Genomic DNA, 24920 nt, shown 5'->3' with positions numbered 1-24920 from the left:
AACTGTGGGGACAAAAAAAATCTGGCATTCTCTAGCTTTAAAGCTGCAGCAAGTTGGTGTCTTGTTTTATTTTTGTCTTATTACTTCACTGGGTATGGCTAGTCAACACTTCCTATTTTAAGGCCACAGTTGTAGTTACTCCAAATTTGCAACAAATTTTTTTTTGGAGAATGATTACATACACTACACCTCCATCTGATTTTTAGGAAAGACAAAACACAAATGACTCCATTTCTAAGAACAATCATGGGGGAACATACTGCTTTTATAATTTTCACAGAATTCTAAAAACTTCATTATTAAGAAACTCTTCTTCACATTCAGAAACAGGGATGTGAAATTAAGTACAGAGACTGTGTTAGTATCACGAGATCACACAGAAAGTTAGAGGTTGGACAAGACCTTGAAAGATCATCTAGCCCAATCCTGCTGACAGAGCAGGGCAACCTAGAGTAGGTCACACAGGAAAGCATCCAGGTGGATTTTGAATGTCTCCAGAGGAGACTCCACAACCTCTCTGGGCAGCCTTTTTCTGTGTTGTGTGATCCCCACAGTGAAAAGGTCTTTCCTTAGGTTCATATGGAACCTCCTATGCTCCAGCTTGCACCCCTTGTCCTAGCCTCGGACATCACTAAGAGGAGCCTGTTTCCATCCTCCTGACACTGAGTCTTTACATATTTATAAATGAAGGCACCCCTGTCTCCTCCAAGCTAAAGAGACCCAGCTCATAAGAAAAATGTTCCACTCCTTATTCATCTTTATGGTTCTGCTATGCTGGACTTTTTCAAGCAGTTCCCTGTACTAGAACTGAGTGGCCCAGAACTGGACACAATATTCCAGATGAAACCAGGGCAGAAAACAGGAGAACCTCTCTTGACCTACTAAGTACACCCCTTCTAATGTATCCTAGAATGCCATTGGACTTCCGGGCCACAAAGGCATATTGTCAGCCCATGGTTGCCTTTCTGTCCACCAGGACCCCTAGGCTCCCACAGGTCACTCCAACCTGTACTGGTACATGGAGTTGTTCTTTCCCAGATGCACAACTCTGTACTTGCCTTTGTTGTATGCTACAAAGTTTCTCCCTGCCGAGTTCTCCTGCCTGTCCAGGTCTCACTGGATGGCAGTGGAGCCTTCTGGTGCATCAACCACTCCTTGCAGTATTCCTCTGGAAAACACCTATCTCGGTACGTGCTAAATACCTGAAAAGTTCGAGCTGGCCAAACCTGCTGCGTAGGCAACATTATCAACTTCTCCAATGCACAATCCAGGGAGTGAGCTGCTTGGGTCTCCATAGCAGGCAGCTGGTTGCCAGGCTGCCACACAATAAAACTGAAACCAGGCGAGTTATTTCTTTTCTGGCTTCAGGACTCCTGTACTGATGGAGTGACAAGCCCGGTATAAGGTGCCACACTGCTCAAATACAGAAGCAGCTAACATGGATTTGGATGAAAAATGAAGATGTGGATTATGAGACAAGAAAAAGAGCAATGAAGAGTCAGATCAGATGAACTAAAAAGAGATGAGATGTAAATAAGAAACAAAGTTGGGTGGAGAGAACAGGATGATTCAGACAGGGTCTTCCCAACAAAGAGGAACTGCCCAGGGACAAGCAGTCCCAATTTGACTTTTTTCTTATTTCTATCAATTTCTTGAACATCAGACAACTGAAAGGTCAAGAGGCTGTGTGGTGGTTTTGGGTGTACCCAGATCTCTTCTGGAACAAGAGAAGAATCAGTCTTCAGGTTACTGTTCTGCTAAGATGCCCCCAGAAAATTACAGCAAGTCCAGCAGCCTGGAGCCCTGAGCCCTTGGGCCACACTCAGAGCTTGAGACCTCAGAAACACAGAATGTTTTGAAGAGAACATGACTTTTAAAGGTCGTCTAGTCCAACCTCCCTGCAGTGAGCAGGGACATCTTCAACTAGTTCAGGTTGCCCCATCCAACATGACCTGGAACATTTCCAGGAATGGGGCTTCTACCACCTCTCTGGTCATCATCTGCCAGTGTTTCACCACTGTCAATGTAAAGTATTTCTTCCTTGTCTATAGTCTAAATCTATTCTTTCAGTTTAAAACCATTGCTAAAAAGTTGTCCCTGTTTTCTTATGGGCCCCAAGTACTGAAAGGTTACAATAAGGTCTTCCCAGAGCTTTCTCCTTCCCAGGCTGAACAACCCCAACTCTTTCAGCCTTTCCTTATAGTAGAGGTGTTCCAGCCCTTTAATCATTTTTTGTGGCCGTTTCTCTGGTGCTGCTCCACTGAGGACTAGAGAAACCCTCAGCTACAGAAGAGACCCAGGGAACAGTGTCATGGAGGGCCCATAGGCCCCAAATAGGCTCGTACATGCTTTGCCTTGCCTGGACATGTTTTTCTGCCCACACCAGAGGTAAACACATTAAACAGACACAAACGAACACACAAGGGGCACAGCAGACCTGGCGCCATGAAGTCTGGCCTGCCCAGGGCCCAGGTTGTGTAAGGCAGTTGTATAAGCCCACGTGCCTTACACCGGGTGCAAGGCCCATGCTCGTCCCGTATTCGGGGGAACAAGACCCGTGGACCTTCCCTGATTTGGTATGTTTTGGCCGACTGCCGAAAGCCGATTGGATGACATCGTGGCCAAAGGAGCATTCATCTTGGCCCACATCTGATAAATAGGACAATCCAGGTAAACAAGAGGCTCACTGCTCACCTCTCCCTGCCTGCCCGCTGCCACTACCTGTGTCGTCGCTGTCCGTGCTCCTTTGTTCCGCGACACTTCGCATGGACCCAGCGGGTGATGGAGCTACGCGTTCCTGGCCAGCCGCTGCTCCGGCCAGCCGCTGCTCCAGCCCGCCGTGCCAGCCCGAGAGCCGCCTCCTTGCTGCACACAGCACTCAGTCGGACTGCTCCGGCCCGCAAACCTGGAACCCTGCTTTGTCCAGGTGGCTGCTGACCACCCGATGATGTTCTGAGAGCCACGAAAGACCCGTATTGTGCCCGTGAAACCCTCTCAGACAGTGTACCCCAACTTTGAAGTGGACAGGCAGCTCCACGGGAAATCAACCACGTGGCTTTCACTACATATATATTTAGGGAATGCAGACACTGACTTCCAACTAGTGAGTATTTGAAATCTCTTTATTCAAGTTGTTAAAAGAATTTCATTAACTTACCAGCAGCAGTTTATGCCAAATGTTTCTAATGAGAAACATTTCTAAAACCTTTACCAAGTTGCTTAATTTTGTTGTGTAGAGACATTCTGCAGAGTAGTTTTACCAACCGCATCATCGAATGTGTGTGGGTTAGTTGTATATAAGTTTGGGGGAAAGTTCTCTTTGTATATATTAATATTCAATAACTTTTACATCGGCCTCAGTGCATTTATACCCCAAACCCAGACTCAAACCCCTCCTTAACAAACAGCAAGGAGTGCTTGCCAGCCCACCACTCCCCTCCTTTTCAGCTCCAGGCTGATAAACACCCCATTGTAGCCTGGCCCAGCAGGATCTGAGAAAAGGCACTAGCAGAGCTTGTCAGGAAGCAGGGGGCTGTGACTGGCCCTCACAACACCTCCAGGCTGGTGGTCAGGGGTGACAGGTGGTGTTTCCCACCACCAGCCCTCCAAGCACTGCAGCGGAGCAGTCGCGTCCTAGCACCGTCACAGCACAAGCAGCTCTCAGCCCCTAGCCCGCCCCCGCTGCAGAAAACCGTTCCCAGCGTGGGAAGCAGTCTCGACCGAGGCTCCGCGGCATCCCAACAGCTCTCCCTACTGGGGGAACGGCACACAGCCCCACAGCCGCGCTGCAGTGGGTGGATGAAGGAACAAGGCTGCATTCAATCGAGGTGAACCTGCTTGAAAAGACGTCTCTTCTCACAGAGGCAGGTTCCTACTCAGACCAATGCGTCCCCTACAGCCATTTGTTTGCCCGAGCGACAGGGCACAGAGCACCTCCAGCCCAAGGTGGTTGCTGGGCTTTCCGATACTCAGCTTTGCAGCACACTAACATCACAGCTTCTCATTTACTGGAACGATAGAGGACAAGGCTCTTTATAAGAAGCACAATGATGTAACTGCAAAACCACGTCTAGGAGTTTTTGCTTGGGTTTTAGGCCAAACAGGTTATGTCACCAAGTATGGTATAAAGGCAGCATTAAGTCCTTGCTCCCTAAATTGAGATTAACAATTTTTAATTTGCCTTTTACTGGTTAAGTCAAAAGGCAAATATTCTATTGATTGCTTATTGTGTTACAAGGATATCCATTTAAGTCACCTCCACTTCCGCTATTGCACATTAAGTGTTTCTTTGCTTATATCTAATAAGCAAAACCAAGAGATGTTAATTCCTGCAACAGATTTTTTTGCACAAACTAACCACACAATTTCAACATAGAGCTGCTGCTCTTTCAGGAGATGCATCATGCATCCCTCACCCATTCCAAGTCACACATACAGCCATCAGCAAAGTAAGCAGGTAAGAAAAGAGTAAAGTTTTCAGGAAGCCTGATTATCAAAAAGCCTCCATCACTGAGTCTTTACTCACAAGAACTTGACCTGCTCCGGAAAAAAAGGAGAAGATTGAAGTTGAATTGTTGCAGTTAAAAACTGATGTCTATTTTGACTAGTCCCAGGGTAATATCAAAGATTCAGCAACATTCAGGGAAAATCCAGAACAGTTATGTCACTCAGCACTGAGCCATGTATTGAGGCAGGTATATGAAAAGTGTGTAATCTCACCTATGCTGGATCAAGTCCAAAAAAACTATTAGACTAATTTCTTCCTACACCACTTTTTAAAGCCTTAAGAGTGAGGGAGAAAAAAAGGCAATTAGAAAAATCAGAAAAAAGGAATGGTGTTAAAAGAAAAATCATTCTGTGGAAAAGTATAGAATTTAATGTCCATTAGGTAGGTTACAAACTACTTGCATAAATAGATGTGCTGAAATGCTGAAGTAGAATTTGTTTAAAGCACAGTAATGTTACAGAGCTCTAGACTGCTGTAGAGCACTCTCCACATCTGCTTCACTGCTTTTCTTATCACCTACTTCAGTCTTAATTACTCCAAAGCCACAATTGATTTTTATTTACACAGGTGCTGAAGTTGTATAGCTACTGTAACTAGTGCACTGATTTGACAATATTTAGATAGCATGGTTTTAACTCGGCACAACACTGAGGTTGCAATTTTATAATCTAGTTGTAGTTCTAAAAGCCACTTATGTAACATGGGTTCTCTGTCTTAATTTTAATGTGTAACTAAACTAAGCCTTCCAGTCTAAGTTTTTTGGGGGAGAGAGAAGAATAAGACCTCTTAAAACCCACTAATATAAATTTTCTAAGAGATAAACTGCACTTGAAGCAAGGTGGAAAACAGAGGTGTTAAGTTAAAACGTAAGTATATTGTGATAAGTATAGTCATGCTTTCTCCACAAGTTTGGGGTACTAGCAGAAGGTGGAATGCAAGAGCATGGAGACCTTTCAATATATGTGACTCTTCTTACTCCTTCACAGTCCATTGGTCTTATCACTAATGTTTAGGTGGATGCTTAAAGCAATCAGAACTCAGAACTGCAGTTTAAGCCAAGTCATTACTTTCAAAAGGATTCAGGGGTATCTGCTGTCCACACTAGTTCAGCTGTCAATGTAGTTTGCAAACTACACTATTCAGATGGTGTTAATTCAAAACCTGGAAATTCTAGAAGCAAGCAAGCAGTATCCCCAGTCTCTTCAGACTTACTCTAGCATGACTATTATTTTCTATAACACTTTTAGTGTATAGTATTGCCCACTTGGCTTATGATTTAGTTATTTGGTGTTTTAAGCAGATCTCATTTTCATTAAAAAAAAGGAGACTCAAGATTTTCAATTTCTCTTTGGAAGATATTATTTTTCAGTACATACAAAAATACTCTGGAAAAAAACATACTATTTAATTTACAAAACCATCAAATTATGAAGAAATTACAACAACAAGGTAACTATATCTGTTTCATACAATCAGAATTTCCCCCCACCCCTCAAAACAATCTTAATGTACTTAACTGGGTAAGCAGTGTTACAGTTTACAGACCTGGACATAAGACTACTACAAGTTTCCCTCTAACTATCTAGAACAGCTATCAGGTTTTCTCCGGAACCAGTTGCTTTCATGGCTGCAGCTTGCATGTGGGTAGTATCGTCTCAGCAGCCCCGGCTTCATCTTCATCTACGTGTTCCGAGTTCAGTTCTACTGCCCAATGACAACAATAAAAAAAAACACCTCAATTCTCATGTCTTAAGGACAAAAATACAGATATGGCATTATGTCCATACTTTGGTAGAACCTTCTGCTGCATTTTCTTCAATACCTGAATTACATACAGGCCTCCATGGGAGGCAAAACATGTGGTACATGACTGTGATAGGGAGTGGAAGGCTACTAGCTGAGGAAAATGTGCCCCAGTATCAAATGCACAGGGGTGTATGTGCCAAACAGGAAATTAAAAAACTATATATGTACATGAATGAGGGAAGCACAAATGAATACAAGCATACTCATTTACACTTGTAACCAGAATGTGTTTGCAATGACTAGTTAACTCTGTTTACAGACATTCAAGTCAGACAACAGGTGCTTTTTCATGGCTTTTTTCAGAAGCTGTTTCAGCTAGTGACAGATAAGGCTTCTAGGAAGATTAACAAGGATAACTGTTAGAAGGACATGCAAAAACATCAAAAAACAAGCAAGCATCTAACAATACAATAAAACATCTTAACTGGCCAGTGGCAGTAGGGCAACGGTAACCTCCCATATTTTGTTAGTAACCACAGTACAAATTGATAACATGGATCACTAAATGTGCAGTTTTCATCACCTTTACCCAAAAGAGATACTGGTTACCCATTAAGGGTAAGTTTGATGGATCTTTTAATAATACGAATACTATTTGAAGGAACAGGAGATGAAGAGTCTGGGAGTTCTTTACTGGAGAGCCTCTAAAACACATAAAAAAAAGGTGCCACAGGGAAAAAAATTAGTTAATTAATTCAGAAGTACTAGTAGACAAAGCCTCTCCTAGCTGAATACTGCAACATTATTTAGGTACTAAACAATATGACTCAAGCCCAAATAGTTACAGAGGAGGACTTTTCTCCACACCACTTCAGTTAATACCAGTTTACAGAGGAAGAGCATTTTCTCCACTGCACACTTCTTTCCCAGGATCAGTTGAGATCATTATATTCCCAAGGGAGAGAGAAATGAGTTGGAAGCTGCTCTACAGCTTAACAGAGAAAGCTAACAGTCTGCTCAGGTCTATAGTTCAGGAAAGTAAGAATGTCAGTACTGTCCAAGTAACTTGCAGTCTTCCGATCCTCTATTGCAGAACATTTCACATGACGCAGAAGAGTTGCACAATAGGCAAAAGCTTAGCAACTATTTAGATACAAGTGTTCAGGGATTAGTAGTACATAAGATTTTGTACATAAACATTCTACCTGTGAACACAAAGTCACAATAAATAATACCTGTGATCTTGATGTGTTGACAACTGGAATCTGCATGGAGGTTTCTCCATGAACATCCTAAAAAAGCCAGAAGGGATTTATTAGGCAGTTTTGTCAAATTCATGACTTGACATAGCAAGGTCTGGCCGTTAGACTACTTAGAAACATGTAAGCACTGAACAACCAACTTGCTGCCCTTTCTTTTTTGTTAAGAAACCCTCTACATACACATACAGCACTACAGGTATTTCAGCCTTTGCTCTAATAAGACCACGTCTTGAGTTGAGGGTGTGCCCTCAAGAGTTTGCTTCAGTAGCAAGTAGCCCTAAACACAAAACTCTGTCCTCCCTTTGAGAGGCCAAATGCTTTAGTCTTTATAGTAGTTTAGTTCACAACAGTGAAACAAGTAGTTTAAAACAAAGATAAAATCCAATTTCAAGCATGGCAAAAAGCTAGGTACTGTCAAATCATCTGGAAGTAACAACTAGAAGATGGGTCACACAGGCGTAATATTTAGGAATTGATGACTGAAATAAAACTAAAAAGTTTATGTCAATAAATGTGTGGAGTGTTTGTGAGGTAGCCTAAGCGCTAGAACAGTCCATTCAGCTTTTCAGGTAGTCCACCAAGGAAAATCATGTCAAAATTACATTTTCCGTAGATGTGCTCCCAACATCTTCTGGACTGCCACCAACTCCAGATGCTGAATGCTGTCCAGTTAACTAGAACAGAACACACATAATTGCTCGACTAAAATTACCAAATATTTGAGTACAGCTTCCAGTCAACATATTAACACTCATTCTTAAAACAACATTTAGAGAAGTCTATGATTTCCACCCAGGAATCTCAAGCCTCTTAGGCTTAAAATACTCAATAACAATTCTGCAAGTTGACTCTTTACAAGCATCGAAATTGAGTTCATTTCCTAGGTGTTCCTTGCTTCTGCCTCAAATGAGGGGGTAACCCACAAGAACAACTATTCAAGTAGATTTATACATAGCAATAAAACATATCAAGCATTAATCTGAAGCTTCCACAAAGCCAAGATGTCACAAGCAGCTCCACATTGTCATTTCAGCAGCAAATGACCTACTAAGCAGGCTGCTGATTTTAAAGCAGCAGAACTATCAAATAGGCATTCAAAAAATGTCTGCCAGAACAAAATGAACTCATACTTTTACAGTTATAAAAGTCATATTCTCTTTTTTGCCTTTTTTTCTGAATTGTTTTAAAAACTGCTTTCAAATGAGTCAGTTCACTCAACAATTACTCAGTGTGGTAGAAGGCAAAGACAGCAGTATGTAGAGACCCTGCCACCAGACCAGAAACAGTCACTAGTGACATCTTGGAAAATAATTAATAGCTACACATTATATCCAAGACAATTTCTCATAACTATATCCTAACAAAACTATTATGCTGAAATTTAGATTCCTAAATCCATTTTGTTTTTTATATATATATGTTTCTCCTCAGTTCACTCACTCTACATCAGTGGGATTGGACTATATGACTTTTCAGGGTCTCTTCCAGCCCCTAATATTCTGTGATTTAGTGTAACATTCTGTAAATAATTCAACTGTAATCAATAATACTTCAGACCCTCATGGGTCTAGCTCCCCTCCTTACCTTTTCTTTGTGTACTCTTTTCTTGGGGCATTCTTCCAGTGCAGGCAAAGAACATTCTTCAGAGGTTGGCGAATAAGGTCGTTTAGGTGCAGCCTTCCTAGGGTCTGTACTTGAAGTCTCACATAATTCACGCTGTCCATGGACAAAACGTGCTCTGAATTGAGAAGCTGCATTATGTCCTGGGTTGGCACAAACAACTGGAGGTCCTGATGTTCCTACTGCAGCTGCAGCCTCCATTTCTGTAGGAGACATGGAGGTTTTACAGCTCATCCACTGAATTAAAGGCTGTATGCCACCCATTTCCTTCAATACGTACTTGTATCAGTAGCAGGAGAGGAGAGTCCTGTAGACACTGATGGCACATCAACAGAAGGCATCTTCTCCCTGTGGTTAGGACTGTCGGATCTCTGACACGGAGCATTTCTGTAAACATCAGATACTTTTATCAGCCTCTTTGTAAAATACTGTACACTTAATTTCCAGAAAGTTCATTCAAGACAAACATCTATTTTCTTAGCTCATTGTCACAGCTGTATACTATACACACTCACAGGCAACCTAGTACAACATCTTCATTTTGTTGAACTTCAGACCACAAATGTAAAGTTCAGTATTTTCTTTAGATAGCTTCCATGTACTTTATTTACTGGTACTGTACTTTATGTACTGGTACTGTTTTCCAGCTTAGTATATCCAGCACTCTGTGCTGTTTTTAAATGAATGCATCTGCTTTATCCATGTGTATGTGATTTTTTACATTGTTATACTTTCTTCATTCTATTTCTACAGGACCACGGGGTCTGAACACAGCAGACATCACATATTTGGTAGTATTGAGGTATTACTCTTCAGATTATATAGTCCTCTTGTGCTGAAGTAGCTGATGGACAGAAATCCCAGTAAGTGATAGTTACTTTTACTGCATGAGTTGACACACTACTCCACTAAGTCAGCAGCAGCTCTAGAGTTTCTGTGATCAAGATTAGTATTTCACTAGAACTGAATACTGCCTGGCATTAATCATGCTTTTTGTTAGAAAGAACAATTATCTACACATGAAATACTCCATCTTCAAGCTACACAGTAACCTAATGAGATGTACAATAAAGTCCAAACAATTTCTCTAGTATCAAATTCTTCTTAATTCTCATGTGTTCATGTACATTATTTTTTTTTCAAGGATTTCTTTAACACATCTCTCCCCATATGCCCAAAGGAGATACCAGCTTTGTTCCTGAAGCCACTAGAGCCCTTCCACATGCTTAAAACACACATAGATTCAAACAAGAAATTCTAGATCTCGGTTACATTGTGAGTCAGTTAAAAGCAACTTCTTCACAGTTATAAAGTTATGGTACTAACCTTTCTGTCTCTGCTGCAGAGTTGTCCAGTTTAGGTATCTTATTTAATGGAGAGGAATTATTTGATGTTGTGGAGTCCACGCCTTTAGAACTGTCCAAACAGCTTCTATCTGAAGATGTCCTTTTGCAGGGACGCCCACTAACATTTTGACTAGTATCTGGCATGCTTTGCTGAAACAAAAATAATGAAGTCTTCAAGAAACTATTAAAGAAAAAAAAAGCCATAGGACTCAAATTTTTGTAATACCTTCTTTCTTTTCTGTAAGGTTTCTTCAGGCAAAAAATAATGGAGATGTTTTCTCTTCACATAAGCTACCTCAATCTTCATGTCTTCCTTTAGCATGTTAAGGCTGTTGGCTTGTCTATAAACTAAGAGGAAATTTGATGTACTTTAGTGGGAATGTTTACATTAAGTGCTTGTCAGAGTTACACATAGTTTCTTCAGAAACAGCAAACCTTTAAGTGTATCCAGCCCAAATGAACAGCAGGAAGTTTCTAGCCTAACAACATGAACAATGTGAACTCCACATACAGCCTCAAGAAGGTGAATGTGACTTAAGATGCCCCATTCACATCTAATATAGACCAGAGCTGTAAGTTCCTATATGCATTTATGTGCTTAGTTACAGCTGTGGTTCACTGATCATGCAGCTCACTTCTGTTAGCTAAGCATGAGCTTGACAGAACTGTGCACCAATGAAATGCACAACAGTAGTCAGAATCAGAACAGATATTAGAAAAGATCTATATTTTCAAATGACTGCACACCCCAAAACCTCTTTATTTACATTACAATTTGATCTCTACGTCTGTCAAAAGTAGATGATCATGAAGGTTTAGACAGAAGACTGCATGTAATTACAACAGGACAAGTCACTGACTTTAAAAGGTTTGAGATAATTTCATCCACAAACTTATTTTGGAAAAATACTGTTAACAGGCACTAACAACTCTTTTTAGAGTCTGATACAGCTAATTCCAACTTCTAAAGTTCAGCAGCTGACAACTGTTTTTGACAAGTGCACCTACTACACCCAGCAAATGGACATCTTCTAGCTTCACTACATAAGATCCCATTCCTTTGGGCATGTTTTTACAATCATCTGCAGAACTGTTATTTCAGATATGCTATATGACAGTAATATGCACTTTTATTTCAAGGTGGGCTCATCAAAATATTTTAAAAGCTAATCAATACATTGCTCTCTATAGAAATGCCTAATACCAGAAGGAAGTACAAGTCACTTTGCAAAGCAACTTCCACTAGAACACAAAAATGAAACTCAAAGAAAGACGAGAACAAGCCATAGGCTGCTTACCTGTATCTGTGAATGACTGTATAACAGAGGTTAAATCAATGTTAACCCTTTCTGCATTTTCTAGTTTCTTAAATACTATTCCAAGGAACCACATTGACGCACATTCACTCCTAAAAAGACAGGTTCACAAATCACTTAGGCATAGATGCCAGTTATTTGGATGCTAGTATTTACTCTCAAGAAAGGATTAAACCAAATGGTTTAATTGTACATAGGAGTTAGAGTCAGCCCATTCTTAAGTTCTTCAGAGAGAAGTACTCTGAGTTCTCCCTTCTCTAAAGGCCTGATATGCTCAGAACTTTGCCTATAGTGAATAAACAAGCAACAATACTTTGGCCAAACTATTGTAAAGAAGTAACGGAACTCACTGTTTGCCAGGGAAAGCCTGTGGCTTCACATGTGCAATGGTGATAAATTCATGCCTTTCTAAATTGGCAACCAGAACACGAACTTTTGATTCAACCAGACCAATCCTAATAAGAACAAGAGACATTTGCTCCTTTTTAACAGTGTCCACTATCTAACAGTGTCCAACACAGTAGTTATATTTAAATAAGAAGATAGGTATTTCAAATACATGTTTAAAAAATTTTGCTGATGAGAGTTCATGATAAAAAAAATTATTGGAGACCACTGGTGTAAATCAGTGAAACATCTAGTTCTCCAGTGTCCATTACATACTGAGCAATTTCTATTTGCTTCAGTCTCTGCAATGAGGAACATCTTCCTAACTGAGCAATACTTATTACCAGTTATCTTTGACCTCTACCATTTGCTCCTCCAGATGATATGGAGCATCTGACCTTCAGGCACATGCACACTAGCTCTCTTTGTTTCTTGTCATCATGACTCAGATCTGTAGCTTCACCTCTTAAACAGCATGACGTATGTTAATTTCCCTTCCCAAATTAAAAGAAAGCTTTTAATTTGGCTGATGAACTATCTGCTTAACTTAATACCATATTCCCTGTCTAGTTACGCAGTTTAATACTTCACTTGTGAATAATGTTAACAACAAGTGCAACGATTTGAGTTTCAGTTATGAATTGAATCTACATTTGAAACATGACTTACCACTCCAAGTGATGTTTTTCAGTAGAGGCACTAGCAGTCAGCACAATGTAGTGCCTAGAAAAGGAAAAATAATATAATTTCCCAAGACATTATATTCCTTCAAGGGAAACCAAAACTGCCTTAAAATGACATCCAGGCAAGATAGATATGCTGTATTTCCCATAGTAATAGCTGAAGGAAATCTGATTACATCTTTTAGAATTTCATTCTGATGCATTTTAAATATCAGTTGACATTTTCTAATAAAAATAAGGTGTCATAACATATACAGTTTTATCTTCCCGATACTTATCCATACCAAAATTTGTATGGCAGCCTCCAGTTTGTGAAATACAGATTCTAGTGTCATTTTCTATTTAGATGGCAAGTTAAAAATCACTTTTCTAAGCAGTAGGTAAATCACTTAAATTCCAGACAACAGATCTCATACGTACTTGTACTTCCTAAAGAAGTTCATTGGTTCAAATAGCTTGGACCACCCACATTTGCCTTGAAGAATCTCGTTTGTGACTGCAAGTCCTAGAATTTATGTTGAAAACCTGATTACTATTTTGTTCTTAAGATTAGCAGAGCATGATATAAACTTTTCAAGATAAAGGTTATGAACAATAACTGACAAACACAAAAGCAGGAATTCCCTTGACACAAGGCAAGTCTAATTACATCAGTTCAGTGTAAACCTGGCACCTTCTTGCCTGCAATAGGCATACTTCCTAGAGACCTGCTCTACCCAAAAGGGCAGAACACCTTGCCAAATATAACCAATGCAGACAATGAAGTTGCACAGAGCAAGAAGAATACTTTTTAGTTGATTAATAAGCATGGAAAGAACTTTACCATGTTTAAACTCCTCTACCATTACTGCTCGCGTTGACATAGATACATTGTAGGAGGAGTTCTGCTGCGGGTAGGCAGGCGTGATGATAGGCATTACATGGTATCTGTCTGATACGTTCACCTGCAATGTTAAAACAATTTTGCTTAGCATCAGCTCAGGTTAGGAGAAAGTTTAAGACTTCTGAATTCAGTAAATACATACCCTAGGGTCCCACACTGGCAAATTAAGGTTGCTGTCTTCTGGTTTTTTGAGCAAGACGGGATTTGGCCACTCCCTGTAGAAAAGAGGTCACTCATTAATTGTCCATTTAAAACTGCTATGTAATTTGGGGAAGGATTGAATGTTGGTAGTGTAAACATAAACAGCTACCTCTGAAAGTGTTACTTCCATATGCAAATTAATTTAGTCATCAACAATAGATCTTACCATTTTGAAAAAATCAAGAAGAACTTATTGACAAGAGTTGAAGCTGAAGCATTTGGGTAGAGCTGGCATGTTCTGGCCACAAGCATTGCCCAGGAAACACCACCGAGGAATCCCAGAATGTTGGAATAAATGCCACGTCCTGCAATGGATGTGTCATAGTTAGCCTGTAGTCTTTCAAATTCCAAATATGTTCCTTCAGATTGACAGCACTGCCTTCACAACCTATAGAATTCTTAGTGTGTTTCAGCCTCCAAGTCAATTATTTTTGCAGTGAAACCCAAACTGTTGGTCTTGACAGTCATGAGAAAACAAATTGCCACACCACTTCCCAAAATGCTGCTACTCTGGCATCTGCCTGTACAGCTACAGCTTCACTCCACCTTCCTTTAGGAAAAAAATTCTGCCATTCTCCTAGCACTTGCTCAATGCATATGTGCAACACAGTGTTTTCTTACTCCTTATGTATCAAGTTTTTATACATAACTTGTAATTTTCAGCATTTGAGGTTCCTCTCTTGTCCCCGCTCTACCCCCATTAAAAACCACACAGATTCTACCACAGGGACAGACCTTGAATCAAAACAAAAATAACCCAGTTTTTAGTTTAAAAGTGTACTTTAGCCATCAAAAGTTGAAGTACTTCTCATGGTCTTATTTTTTCAGCATGAGCTGCTATTTAAAGAGTACATCAGACATTACTCACTTTTTGCCCAGAGTTTAATTGCACGGAGTGCGAGACGGAAGTTCTCTTTATTTGGCACAAGATTTAAAATTTCATCAGTAACCCGGCAGCCTGTAAGAAAGAAGTTGAAGTACTGAAGTCAATTCTATGCTATACAGGATCAAGAGCTTACAGTTTATCATCCAAGTTTATGAAAACAGGTTCAGATTACTTGCTTTGTATCATGGCTTACATATATCATTAGTAAGTACTCCTCCAGGTAACTGATGCCCTCAACAACTTTTTCATAGTTTAGACTACAGTTAACAGGTTTCTGTTGACAGCCAGGAACTATTAAACGAGTGTTGAACAGTGAAGCAAGTCAGGCTTCAGGTGTTAATTTTTTTTAAATTCCTATGAACTACCACACATTCTTTATCAAGTGCTCTACCTATTCTGCGGCAAAGTGATTAAAGAAACATGACATACTGGTCTATCTAAACACACAGGTCCTTGAAACACCTCAGTTTCAGCTCACCTGCCACCTTCCCAGATGGATTTCTTTCTGCATCTCATACGAAGATTTGGGTTGAGTAATGTGCATTCTATACCAATTTAGGTAACACTTTCTTTTCAAAGGTGTGTAAATATGCTTACCATTTAAGCTTCGTATGCATCTGATATCCAGGCTACGCAAGCATGAGTCATCTTGAAGATCCAGATTGTCAGGAACAGTTGGCATTGATAATCTTGCAAACACCAGGTCAATCTTAAGAGAGAAAAAAGGTAAACCATGAGTTCAAATGCTGTATAGCTCGCAAACAGCAAGCTGGCTGGGAATAGTTAGCCAAGTCTTTATAAACAGTATGGTTAACATGTATATAGAGTTGTGTGGCTATACGTACATCTCCAGAGATTTATTTACCAGGAAACTTAGGAAAATTGTTAGAAATTCCATATTTTATTTACAAAACCTTCACCACATCACCCATTTGTTTTAGAGCTAGAGAGAGTTTATAAGATTACTCTAAACTTAGAATTTCGGTTAAAAGGAAGCTTTACGTAAATCAAAGAATGAGGACATAAGTTCAATCACCTCAACTATACTTCAGCAAAAAGAACATTTATGCAGTAAGTCTTTCAGATTCTGAGAATCTGGGTTTTAACATAATCTGAAGAAAGAAAATTATGCTGTGCATGTCTGTACCAGATAAAAGGCCACAAAAAGGTCACTGAATAAGTGTCTTTATGATACTGATGCCAAGCAGTAACTTGCTTAGGTGCTACAGCATGTAGGTCTTTATTCACTGTATAAGATACATTCAAGATAGGATTCCTACAAATCTAGGGAGGAGTCAAGTGAGTCCATTTACTTATTTTCCAGATTGTCTCATAGAATAGCTTTGGTCGGATGAGACCTTTAAAATCATCAACTTCAACCTTTAACACTGCTAGGTCACCACTAAACCATGCTCCTCAGCAGTAACACACATTTTACATGCCTCCAGTGATGGGGGCTCTACTGTCCTAAGCAGCCTGTCACAGGGCTTGACAACCCTTTCAGGAAAAAAAAAAAATATCTCCTCATATCCAACCTAAGCCTCCCCTGGCACAACTTCAGGACATTTCTTCTTGTTGTATTGCTTGGTACCTGGTAGAACAGACTGACCCCCACCTTGCTACCACCTCCTTATAGGTAATTGTAGAGATCAACAAAGGTCTTCCCTGAGCTTTCCTTTCTCTTAAGCAACTCTCAGCTTCATTTCTGGTTTGCAACAAAACATTTAGTCTGCCCACATGATCCATACAGGACCAAGTATATACTGACCTCTCTAGAAACTGCCTCTGCTCTCACTCTGCACAATCCTTGGTGAGATGATATTCAAGTAGTCTGTTCTGGCCTACAGCATAGGCTTAGAAAGAAGTGCCCCTGATATTCCCCCATGTCTGCTAGGCTTTCTAGTGGCTTACTTATCCCACGAGCTCTGATGTACTGCAGTGTCTTCTCCGGGGATGGGTTGTGAGCAAAAATAGCACAGCTACTAATCCCTGGAAAAGTTATCCTATTCCAAAGAAACAAATAAATAGTTGTCTCTTAATGAAAACAGTTAAATGCTTACCTCAATGCCATCAAACTCAAACTTGATCACCGGCACGTACGCATCCTCAACTGTCTGTAAAGGAGAGGATAACTGCATAAGAAAGTATTTCTTTGCTACTTAAATATGTTTCCTAAATGACAATAAACCACAGGATTTACAGTGCTAAACTACTCAGTATAAAGTCCAAGTGCCTTCTGAACAAAAACAGATAATTAGGAAATAGGAAGAACTAGGCTAAGATAAGCGCTTCTCAGGAGTGCAGTTATATATGCAAGAAAGGTCCACAACATCCGTTTCTAGGAGTGATTTTAAAAAGCAGTTTCATGTGGTTAGAGTACAACTCCTATTAATTTTATGACAAGCTGACAGTGCATTCCTTCTGCCAAGTCTCGGACCAGAAAGGAACATGACCAGAGGAGAATGAATTAGAGGTTTTACAGTACATCCAGAACACTACCACAGCGAAGGTACCAACGGAAGTCTTTTCACATCACATTCAAATTCCTTTGTTTCCAAGCTGCCCCTCCTTCCTGAACACAATTACCTCATTTCCAAGTCTCTTACTGTCTCTAAGACTAAAGCGAGATTCCCAGGGACAGCCTTACTTTTTGATACAGCTGACTCATATCCAAATCATGGATGGGAAGAGGCATTCCACAAAAATTCTTACGTGATGTAGTTATTGGGGGAGCTATCTGAAAGCTTGACTTCAGCATTTTCATGGTGCATAAAATAGTGTTTTAGAAAATGCTCAGAAACTATTTCTTGTTGACTTTTGGCTTGTAAGATGTCTGCTACAAATATGAACCTTTAACAGGAATATTCTTACTGCAGAGGTTGAACAAGGAAAGAGCTTACTCACCCTTAGATTCTTTATTGCCTCCTGCTGTTTAAGTTTGTCAACGAAAGACTGAAAAAAATCTGATCTTTCAACATGCCTGGGGGCAACACAAAGAGCATCTATGTCTGCACCTGCAGAGGGATTTAATTTTTTTCTGTTACTGCTGGAAGTCACTTTCAAACATTAAAACTATCATCTGGTGGAAGTTGTGTCCCCCAGAGAGTAGTTGGAACTAGATGTTAAGGTCCTTTCCAACCAAAACCAAACAATGACAGTCCTACCTTTTGTGTGTACTCCAAGTCTATAAGATCCAAATGTAAAGATCTTTCCACCGACATTTTCTAGCACTAAGGGAGGAAGGTTCTGGAGGCAGAAGCACATGAGTTTGAGAATAAGATACATTGACCTACATGCAAGTTTAACTAGCATACAAGTTACATAGGAAGACTGCAACAGGCTCTATAAGCAATGTCTCATCCCTCCTGTACTAAATAGAATAGAATGATACTGTTCTTCAGTGAGAGTTTGCAGCTCAAAACGATGAGTAAAATAGCAGTCCTTTCATTAATTTACACAAATTAAGGCTTATTATTAGCCTTCCCTGCAGCAGACACACATAAATTAGTGCGACTAAGAGTCATAAATAAGACAAGCATAGTGTAATAACTTCAAACAAGACTGAGTGCTGTAGACTAGCTGGGGCAAGACTAGTGCCCCTTTACCATCTATCTCTCCCCACAACATGTTGTTTCAGCTTCGTAAACTGTTAAAGTCAACTGACACAGCCACTTTGCAAATGTACTAAGTGCCCCAAAGACTTTAAGACCTTAACCTGAAGTATCTTTTATGCCTAGTTTCAATGACAGCTACTGTAACTCAAGAAGAAAATGATAAAAGTTGAACTTAAATATAAACCCTCATAGTATGGCCTTCAATAAGTCTTTAATAAATAAACATTTTAAAGACTTACTCTGTTTTTTATAAGAATGTATTAAAAAACTCCTTACTTTGCTTTCACCAAGTTCAGCAATCCACTCTTTGACCAGATTGTTCAGTTTGCCAAGAACAACGAACCTAGAAAGAAAATGCATGCTAAGTTTGCCTTTAAAAAAACAAAAAAGGTAGCAAGTTTTACAGTCTTGTTGTACCTGTGATTGAGTTCTTTATCATCTTCAAACACATCAAATGGCTTCATTGCTTCGATCAGCCTCTGAGTTTGAATTAAATCAATGTTCCTTGGATAAGCCAAGCTAATTGGTGATGTAATTCCATAATATCTTGGAGCCTGCTTAGGCAGGCTAGAACTTCTGTGGGAGGAAAAAAAAACCAAACCCTTAAGATTTCAAAAAAAGCAAAACAACTTAGTGGAAGACACCCTTCAGCTTACAGGTTTCCAAATCAGTTTCTGCTCTTTAATGCAGCATTAACATAAATGAGAAAAAAAAATCCACTGCTTACTTTTTAGATAACTTGACCTAACTCAGAAATCAGAACTACTTTTTTAAAAGCAATCTGAGCCTACAAGAAAAGATTCAAGTCACTACCATCTTAATTTCACTTACTTGCGTCGCTCTAGATAGATGGAACTCATCACTCACACAAAAATGTTTGAAATCCGCTAGTTTGTAGGTGACGCTATGTAGAGCAGTTTTGGACACAGCTTCCTGCTGACATTAAACAAGACAATTTAGCACCAGCTTCTTCAACTTAAATGTGTTTCCTGTGCTTCTACTCATTCTGGAAGGGCATTACAGCTGATTGTAAGACAAAGTGCATAAGGAAGTGGTTTGTTAAACAGACCTACTGCAGTAAATTCAGCATTACCTTGGTTCAGCTTATGTAGAATATGAATGACAATATCAGCGAAGGTTGCTAAGAGTGTCTTGCACTCTTAACACAATGTTCAGTTGTTATAGTTCAGCAGGTTACCTGTACATATACCTGTATTCAAATCTGGCTTAGCCATCCCACTGCCCAGTTAGGCCAAGCAGGACATCATGCACCTGCGTTTGGAGGCCCACAAGGTCATTAGCCCTGGAACTCGTTACAGCAAGGTGTAATTTTTACTTTGAATCCTCTGCTTGCCCTGCATGTTTCGACTTACTTGCAATCAGAATCAGGAGAGTGTGAGACAGGAAGTAAGAATTGTTCTTAACAATCAAGGGTCTCTGCAGAAAACACCAGTAAGGAGGTGACACATCAAAAGATCTATACAATTCTTCATGCTTGTAAAAGAGTCTATATCTAGATGCTAAGGCTAAAGGGATTAATTATGCCATTATTCAAACTGGATATTTTCCTACTTCAAACGGGACTACAACTTTTTTTTCCTACATGTTTCCTGAAAAGCTGGGGCATTATTAGGACCATAGCCCTATCAATTTGTCTCCCCAGTTTGAGCACCTGCTTCTTGCAAGTGTAACTAGGCATTTACCTAATTGCTCTTGCCTTGATTATAGGCACAGTCAACTTCATAAACAAAAATACTCATAATGAATAGTCTCTTTCTTAAAATACTAGTTTCTTAGCAAATACAGAAAGAAAGCCTTTAATTGGTGTGCATTACATCCAAGTTAAAATGCTCACAGCAGCAAGTTCCTACACATTTTAGGTATTAATTGCATTGTACAACTTGATCTTCACAAAAATTTTACCGAGCAATAATGTTTTTTAGACATTGCTAGCACCTTTCCAATGTACAGAAGGCCACCACATGCCTTTCAGTGCCCTATTCTTCCTACAGATTACACTCAGAAATTAGCATAAAGTACAGTATCACTTAGATCAGATATTAACATCGGTTTTGTCAGGAGATTTTTTTCAGTTGCATTTATGTATGAGTGATGATTTGGTTTTACAAGTTGAGGAAAGCAGCACTTAAGTTCACTTGAGCAACTTACAAAGAAGAGATTTTAAAATATAGTGTAGCATAGATGGCACACCACCTACTGATCCACCAGTTCAAATGAGAAGCCTATGAGAGTTTCGTATTTTGCCAGCTCTCACTAGAATTTGCCCACTATTATGAACAGCTCCAACATACCCCTATTCTGATGGATCCTAATTTTATGCAAGAATTTAACTTAAATTGATTTAGTTCAGGTTTTGTCATTTCCTTATAGCATCACAAAGCTGACAGCCGTTTCCCCTGCACTTTCTGAAGTGGATACATTTACACGGAGGGTTCAGTGAATTGCCTTCAGCCGTCGGCACGTTGCAGGGAAGTTTGCGGTGAAGGCATTTATCCAACTCTTGATGTCAGCTTGCCTCAAGCCAGCTTGAAATTTATCACCCCAGCCTCTTCCTCTCTCACTATCTGGGAAGAGTAACTGGAAACCAGCTCCTCAACCATCAAATCTGATAGCCCAACCAACCAGTCCCTAAGCCTGTAGCCTTCACCAAATGAACGCTACACTTTCACGCTAAGGGGAACTACAGACACCTGCCAGAGAGTTAGAAACACCTTGCCCTGGACATCATCGCTCACAAAAAAGAGAACATTTTCCCGAGCATAAGCTAGACATCCTACCGGACACCTCGCCAAGTCGCAAGCAAACAAGACGTTACCAGGACACGGGCAACGACACAATAAGAGTCGTCAGAGCTTTACGCAGCAGTAGGGGGTTACGACAGTAGCGCAGAACGCCGCAGAGCCTCTAACCCATGCCCGCCAGAATAAAGAAAAAGCGTAACGTTTATTTTCAATACGGGTTTTCCTTCACAGGAGGCAGTTTCCCCACTCCAACCCCCTCCAGGGCTCGCAGCCCTCCGCCCGGACGGGGCTGCGACGGGAAGAGACTGTGACTGCGGGACGAGCCGCAGCGCCGCCGCCGCCGCCTCACCCGCACAGCTCCTTCATGGCGCGCGCACGAGCCGGTGCACGCCGCGCAGCACGCGCGGCCGCTTCCCCCCGCGCCCCGACCGCCTCCTTCCCGGTGGCCACCGCGCTGCCGGCCAATGGGGCGGGGCGGAGCAGCCGGCGGGGCAGCGCAGCCGGCGGGACAGGGCCGGCCGGCCGGCCAGCGCCCCCTGGCGGCGCCGGCGCCGGCGAGCAGCTGAGATGAGTCCCTCATTGGAGCTGCACAGGTGCTGCGGCAGGTGTTCCCCGAGGCCCTGAGCCGAGAGATGCGCAAGCTGCTCTTCTGGCAAGGGAGAAGAGATGGGCAGCTGAGGCAGCAGGGCTACCTCTGAGCGCGCGGAGAGAGGGCGGGCAGGATTCCCTCCTGAGGAGACGAGGGAATGGCTGTCTCCCGCTCCTCACCCGCGATGGGGAGACTTGTTTTACCGGCAGGACAGCAGGAAGATGCCTCTCGACATTTCTGTCGACGGCTTGGAAATTGGTGAGGAACTCTCCTTGGTTGGCTGCTTCCTGCCCCGGGCAGGACTCACCGGGGAGCGAGCTAAAGGCGCTTCCTCCAGCACACCTGCCCCTCCTACACCTCAGAGACGTTCCCATGCTACCTCCTCGACGTTCCCATGCCACCTCCTCGACATCCCTTCTCAGAAGGTAAAATGACAGAAATCATTCCTATATTTGTTGGTGATCAATGACAGGACGAGGGCCAATGGGTGGAAGTTGAGGCATAGAAAGTTTCATGTAAACATGAGGAGGACTTCTTTGACCGTGAGGGTGACGGCACATTGGAGCAGGCTGCCCAGGGGACTTTGAAGTCTCCCTCTCTGGAGATACTCAAAATACTCAAAATCCACCTGGATGCATTCCTGTGTGATCTGGCATAGGTGATGCTGCTCTGACAGAGGCTTGGACTAGATGATCTTTTGAGGTCCCTTCCAGCCCCTGATATTCTGTGATTGTGCAATTCGTTTATTTTGTTACAGTAAGCGCTGAAGAAGACCAACCTAAGTGTCTCTCGACTTAAGTTGGTATCAGGAGGATTTAACATATGCTGTTAACGACAGCAGGTACTCACCATCAAGTGACTCACTATGTCATTTCAGGCTGACATAGTCTAGATATTAAAGCAACTAAAATACCCTGAGACTGTTCTGCAGCATGACATTTAGGTGACAGTTCTCCACTCACATTCGAGCCTGCAAAAAGTTAAGAAATGTTTTTGTAAAGTTTTTGGAAAAGGGTTTGCTTCCCCCTGGCCTTGATGTCTTGCCGCAGCAGAGCCTTCCACTGAGATTAGCACACCTGTCACTTCTGTTGTTTTCTGAGTTGTCTGTAACTGCCTTTGTTGAAGTAAAACACATTTCGCAACAAGCTTTGAAGAAACAAACATTTTGTTCTGAGTTTCCCATAAGCTAATAAATATTTGGTGTTCAGACACAAAGATACTCGCCCAGAGAAGGGCGACGAGGCTGGTGAGAGGCCTTGAGCACAAGCCCTACAAGGAGAGGCTGAGGGAGCTGGGATTGTTTAGCCTGGAGAAGAGGAGGCTCAGGGGTGACCTTATTGCTGTCTACAACTACCTGAGGGGAGGTTGTAGCCAGGAGGAGGTTGCTCTCTTCTCTCAGGTGGCCAGCACCAGAACAAGAGGACACAGCCTCAGGCTGCGCCAGGGGAGATTTAGGCTTGAGGTGAGGAGAAAGTTCTTCACTGAGAGAGTCATTGGACACTGGAATGGGCTGCCCGGGGAGGTGGTGGAGTCACCGTCCCTGGAGCTGTTCAAGGCAGGATTGGACGTGGCACTTGGTGCCATGGTCTAGCCTTGAGCTCTGTGGTAAAGGGTTGGACTTGATGATCTGTGAGGTCTCTTCCAACCTTGGTAATACTGTGATAGTTTTAGCAAGACAGCTCTACCTGCCCTTCCTAAATAGCTTCATAGAGAATTAAAAATGACTTTATTTATTGGATGTTTGTATAGCAGTACTTGTGCTGATATTTCAGATTCTTTGAAAATCAGATTTACTTCAGCAAGGAGTTGCACCAATAAAGCAGAAGAAAAAAAATAATTGTTTCCAAGGATTTTTTTTGAGAGCCTTTTGTTTTTTAACCTTCTAGTGTTGCCCTTTTTATTCTCAGAAGTTTAACATGGTTTACTTCTACATTCTATGATCCTTGTGATACTACTGTGTTCCAAAATCAGGAAATTGATTGTTTCTATACTGCTTTTTTTCTCACAGGCTAATGACATCTATTTTGTGTGAGGAAAACAACTTGTCCTTCTAAATCTGAGTTTAGATGGCTTGTTTAGGTGGATATTGATTGGGTTTTTGGTTTTCTTTTTTCCATCTTTAGTATTTCAAGGGTAGCTGCATTTGCCTACAGATGATTTATTTAAATCACCTGCATCAGGTAGGAAAAATTAATGGGTCATCCAGTGGAAAAGGTGCAATTTTAATGTTAAATGGAAATTAAGTCTAATCAGCCTTAACTTGTTGTTTGCCAAGTATTTGTGTCCTTTTTAACTTGCAGCTGTTGGCATTCTTCCTGCTTTGTCACCACAATATTATACATAGCAGTGGCTAACAATGTTTTGGTTTAGGGTGTGTGGAATTTGGGGAGAGTTTGTTTCAAGGTAATGCTTTCCTGTGCTGCATGTGTTGTATACACTTCTGTGTATTGTCTGAGCTATAAAAAGGCCTCCTGAGTGCTGCTAATTTGGGCTCTTTTTTGGTGTCTCTGTGTGTTATCCAGATAACATGTTGAAAAAGTAGACTCTATTCCGTGGGTCATCTAGATTAGGGGAGATGCTTTGGGTTTGTTTGGTTAGGATTTTTTAATTGCTGGTAACATTCTAAAGGAGGAAGTAATCCTTGTGGCACAAATGAGGAAATGGCTTCTAGTGTTTTAGGTAGTACTGAATTGATGGAGATATGCTATATGAATATATAGACTGTGCATTTTCATATGCCATCGTCTGTGCATCTTGTATTTTAATCTTATTTGTAAAGATAGTAGTAGTGTGATGTGTTTCAGAAACCACTTGGAGGAAATGGTGTGTTTGACAGACTTCTGAAACTTCACAAAGTTCTCCTCCCAACGAGGGAAAATTGTGTGCTCAGATTTGCACTGTAACAGATGTGCCATCGATCAGCTGACCTTCTAGCCCTGCTGTCTATGTTTCAAGATGTTTTTTTGACTGTGGGATGTCTCTGAGGTGCTAAGAGTGTGTAGTCATATGATAGTGGAAACAATGAGCAATGTGCCTATGCAAATAGAAAAAGAGTGATATTTTACTCTCTTTTCTTAGTTTTGTGGCTTTTTCTCAGATGAATTGTGTGTTGCAACCC

At 41.1% G+C, this 24920-nt stretch overlaps 1 protein-coding gene across 5 annotated transcripts; it reads right to left on the bottom strand.

The window, feature by feature from the left end:
• Positions 1–5841: 5841 nt before the first annotated feature.
• PAPOLG (poly(A) polymerase gamma) lies at positions 5842–21708 on the bottom strand. Of its 5 annotated transcripts, none has more exons than XM_064146067.1 (23): positions 21563–21708; positions 18869–19027; positions 18728–18794; positions 18002–18083; positions 17742–17851; positions 16898–16951; positions 15435–15546; positions 14820–14909; positions 14118–14256; positions 13893–13965; positions 13691–13811; positions 13288–13372; positions 12854–12907; positions 12148–12252; positions 11780–11889; positions 10708–10829; positions 10462–10631; positions 9416–9522; positions 9100–9338; positions 8118–8189; positions 7489–7545; positions 6837–6957; positions 5842–6208 (listed from the first exon to the last, which is right to left on the bottom strand). In XM_064146067.1, the coding sequence occupies exons 1-22, from the start codon at positions 21577–21579 to the stop codon at positions 6859–6861; spliced, it is 2244 nt and encodes a 747-aa protein (XP_064002137.1). In that variant the 5' UTR covers positions 21580–21708; the 3' UTR covers positions 5842–6208; positions 6837–6858. The 5 variants fall into 5 exon arrangements, with proteins under 5 accessions (XP_064002137.1, XP_064002136.1, XP_064002140.1 ...); XM_064146066.1 differs by lacking the exon at positions 21563–21708 and adding an exon at positions 19283–19619; XM_064146070.1 differs by lacking the exons at positions 6837–6957; positions 21563–21708 and adding an exon at positions 19283–19620 and having other exon boundaries at positions 5842–6211.
• Positions 21709–24920: the final 3212 nt, after the last annotated feature.

The sequence above is a fragment of the Pogoniulus pusillus genome, chromosome 7 (genome assembly GCF_015220805.1).
Source record: "Pogoniulus pusillus isolate bPogPus1 chromosome 7, bPogPus1.pri, whole genome shotgun sequence".
NCBI classification, from domain to species: Eukaryota; Metazoa; Chordata; class Aves; order Piciformes; family Lybiidae; genus Pogoniulus; species Pogoniulus pusillus.
This window is presented reverse-complemented; position numbering and strand designations above follow the sequence as displayed.

Excerpts from the sequence above, each read along its gene's own strand:
- PAPOLG (XM_064146066.1), bottom strand. The coding sequence starts at position 19,311 with ATGAGTTCCATCTATCTAGAGCGACGCAA. Across the intron at positions 18,795-18,868 it reads GATAAAGAACTCAATCACAG|GTTCGTTGTTCTTGGCAAAC; the intron begins GTACAACAAGAC and ends TTTTCTTTCTAG. Across the intron at positions 18,084-18,727 it reads CTGAACTTGGTGAAAGCAAA|AACCTTCCTCCCTTAGTGCT; the intron begins GTAAGGAGTTTT and ends TTCTGCCTCCAG.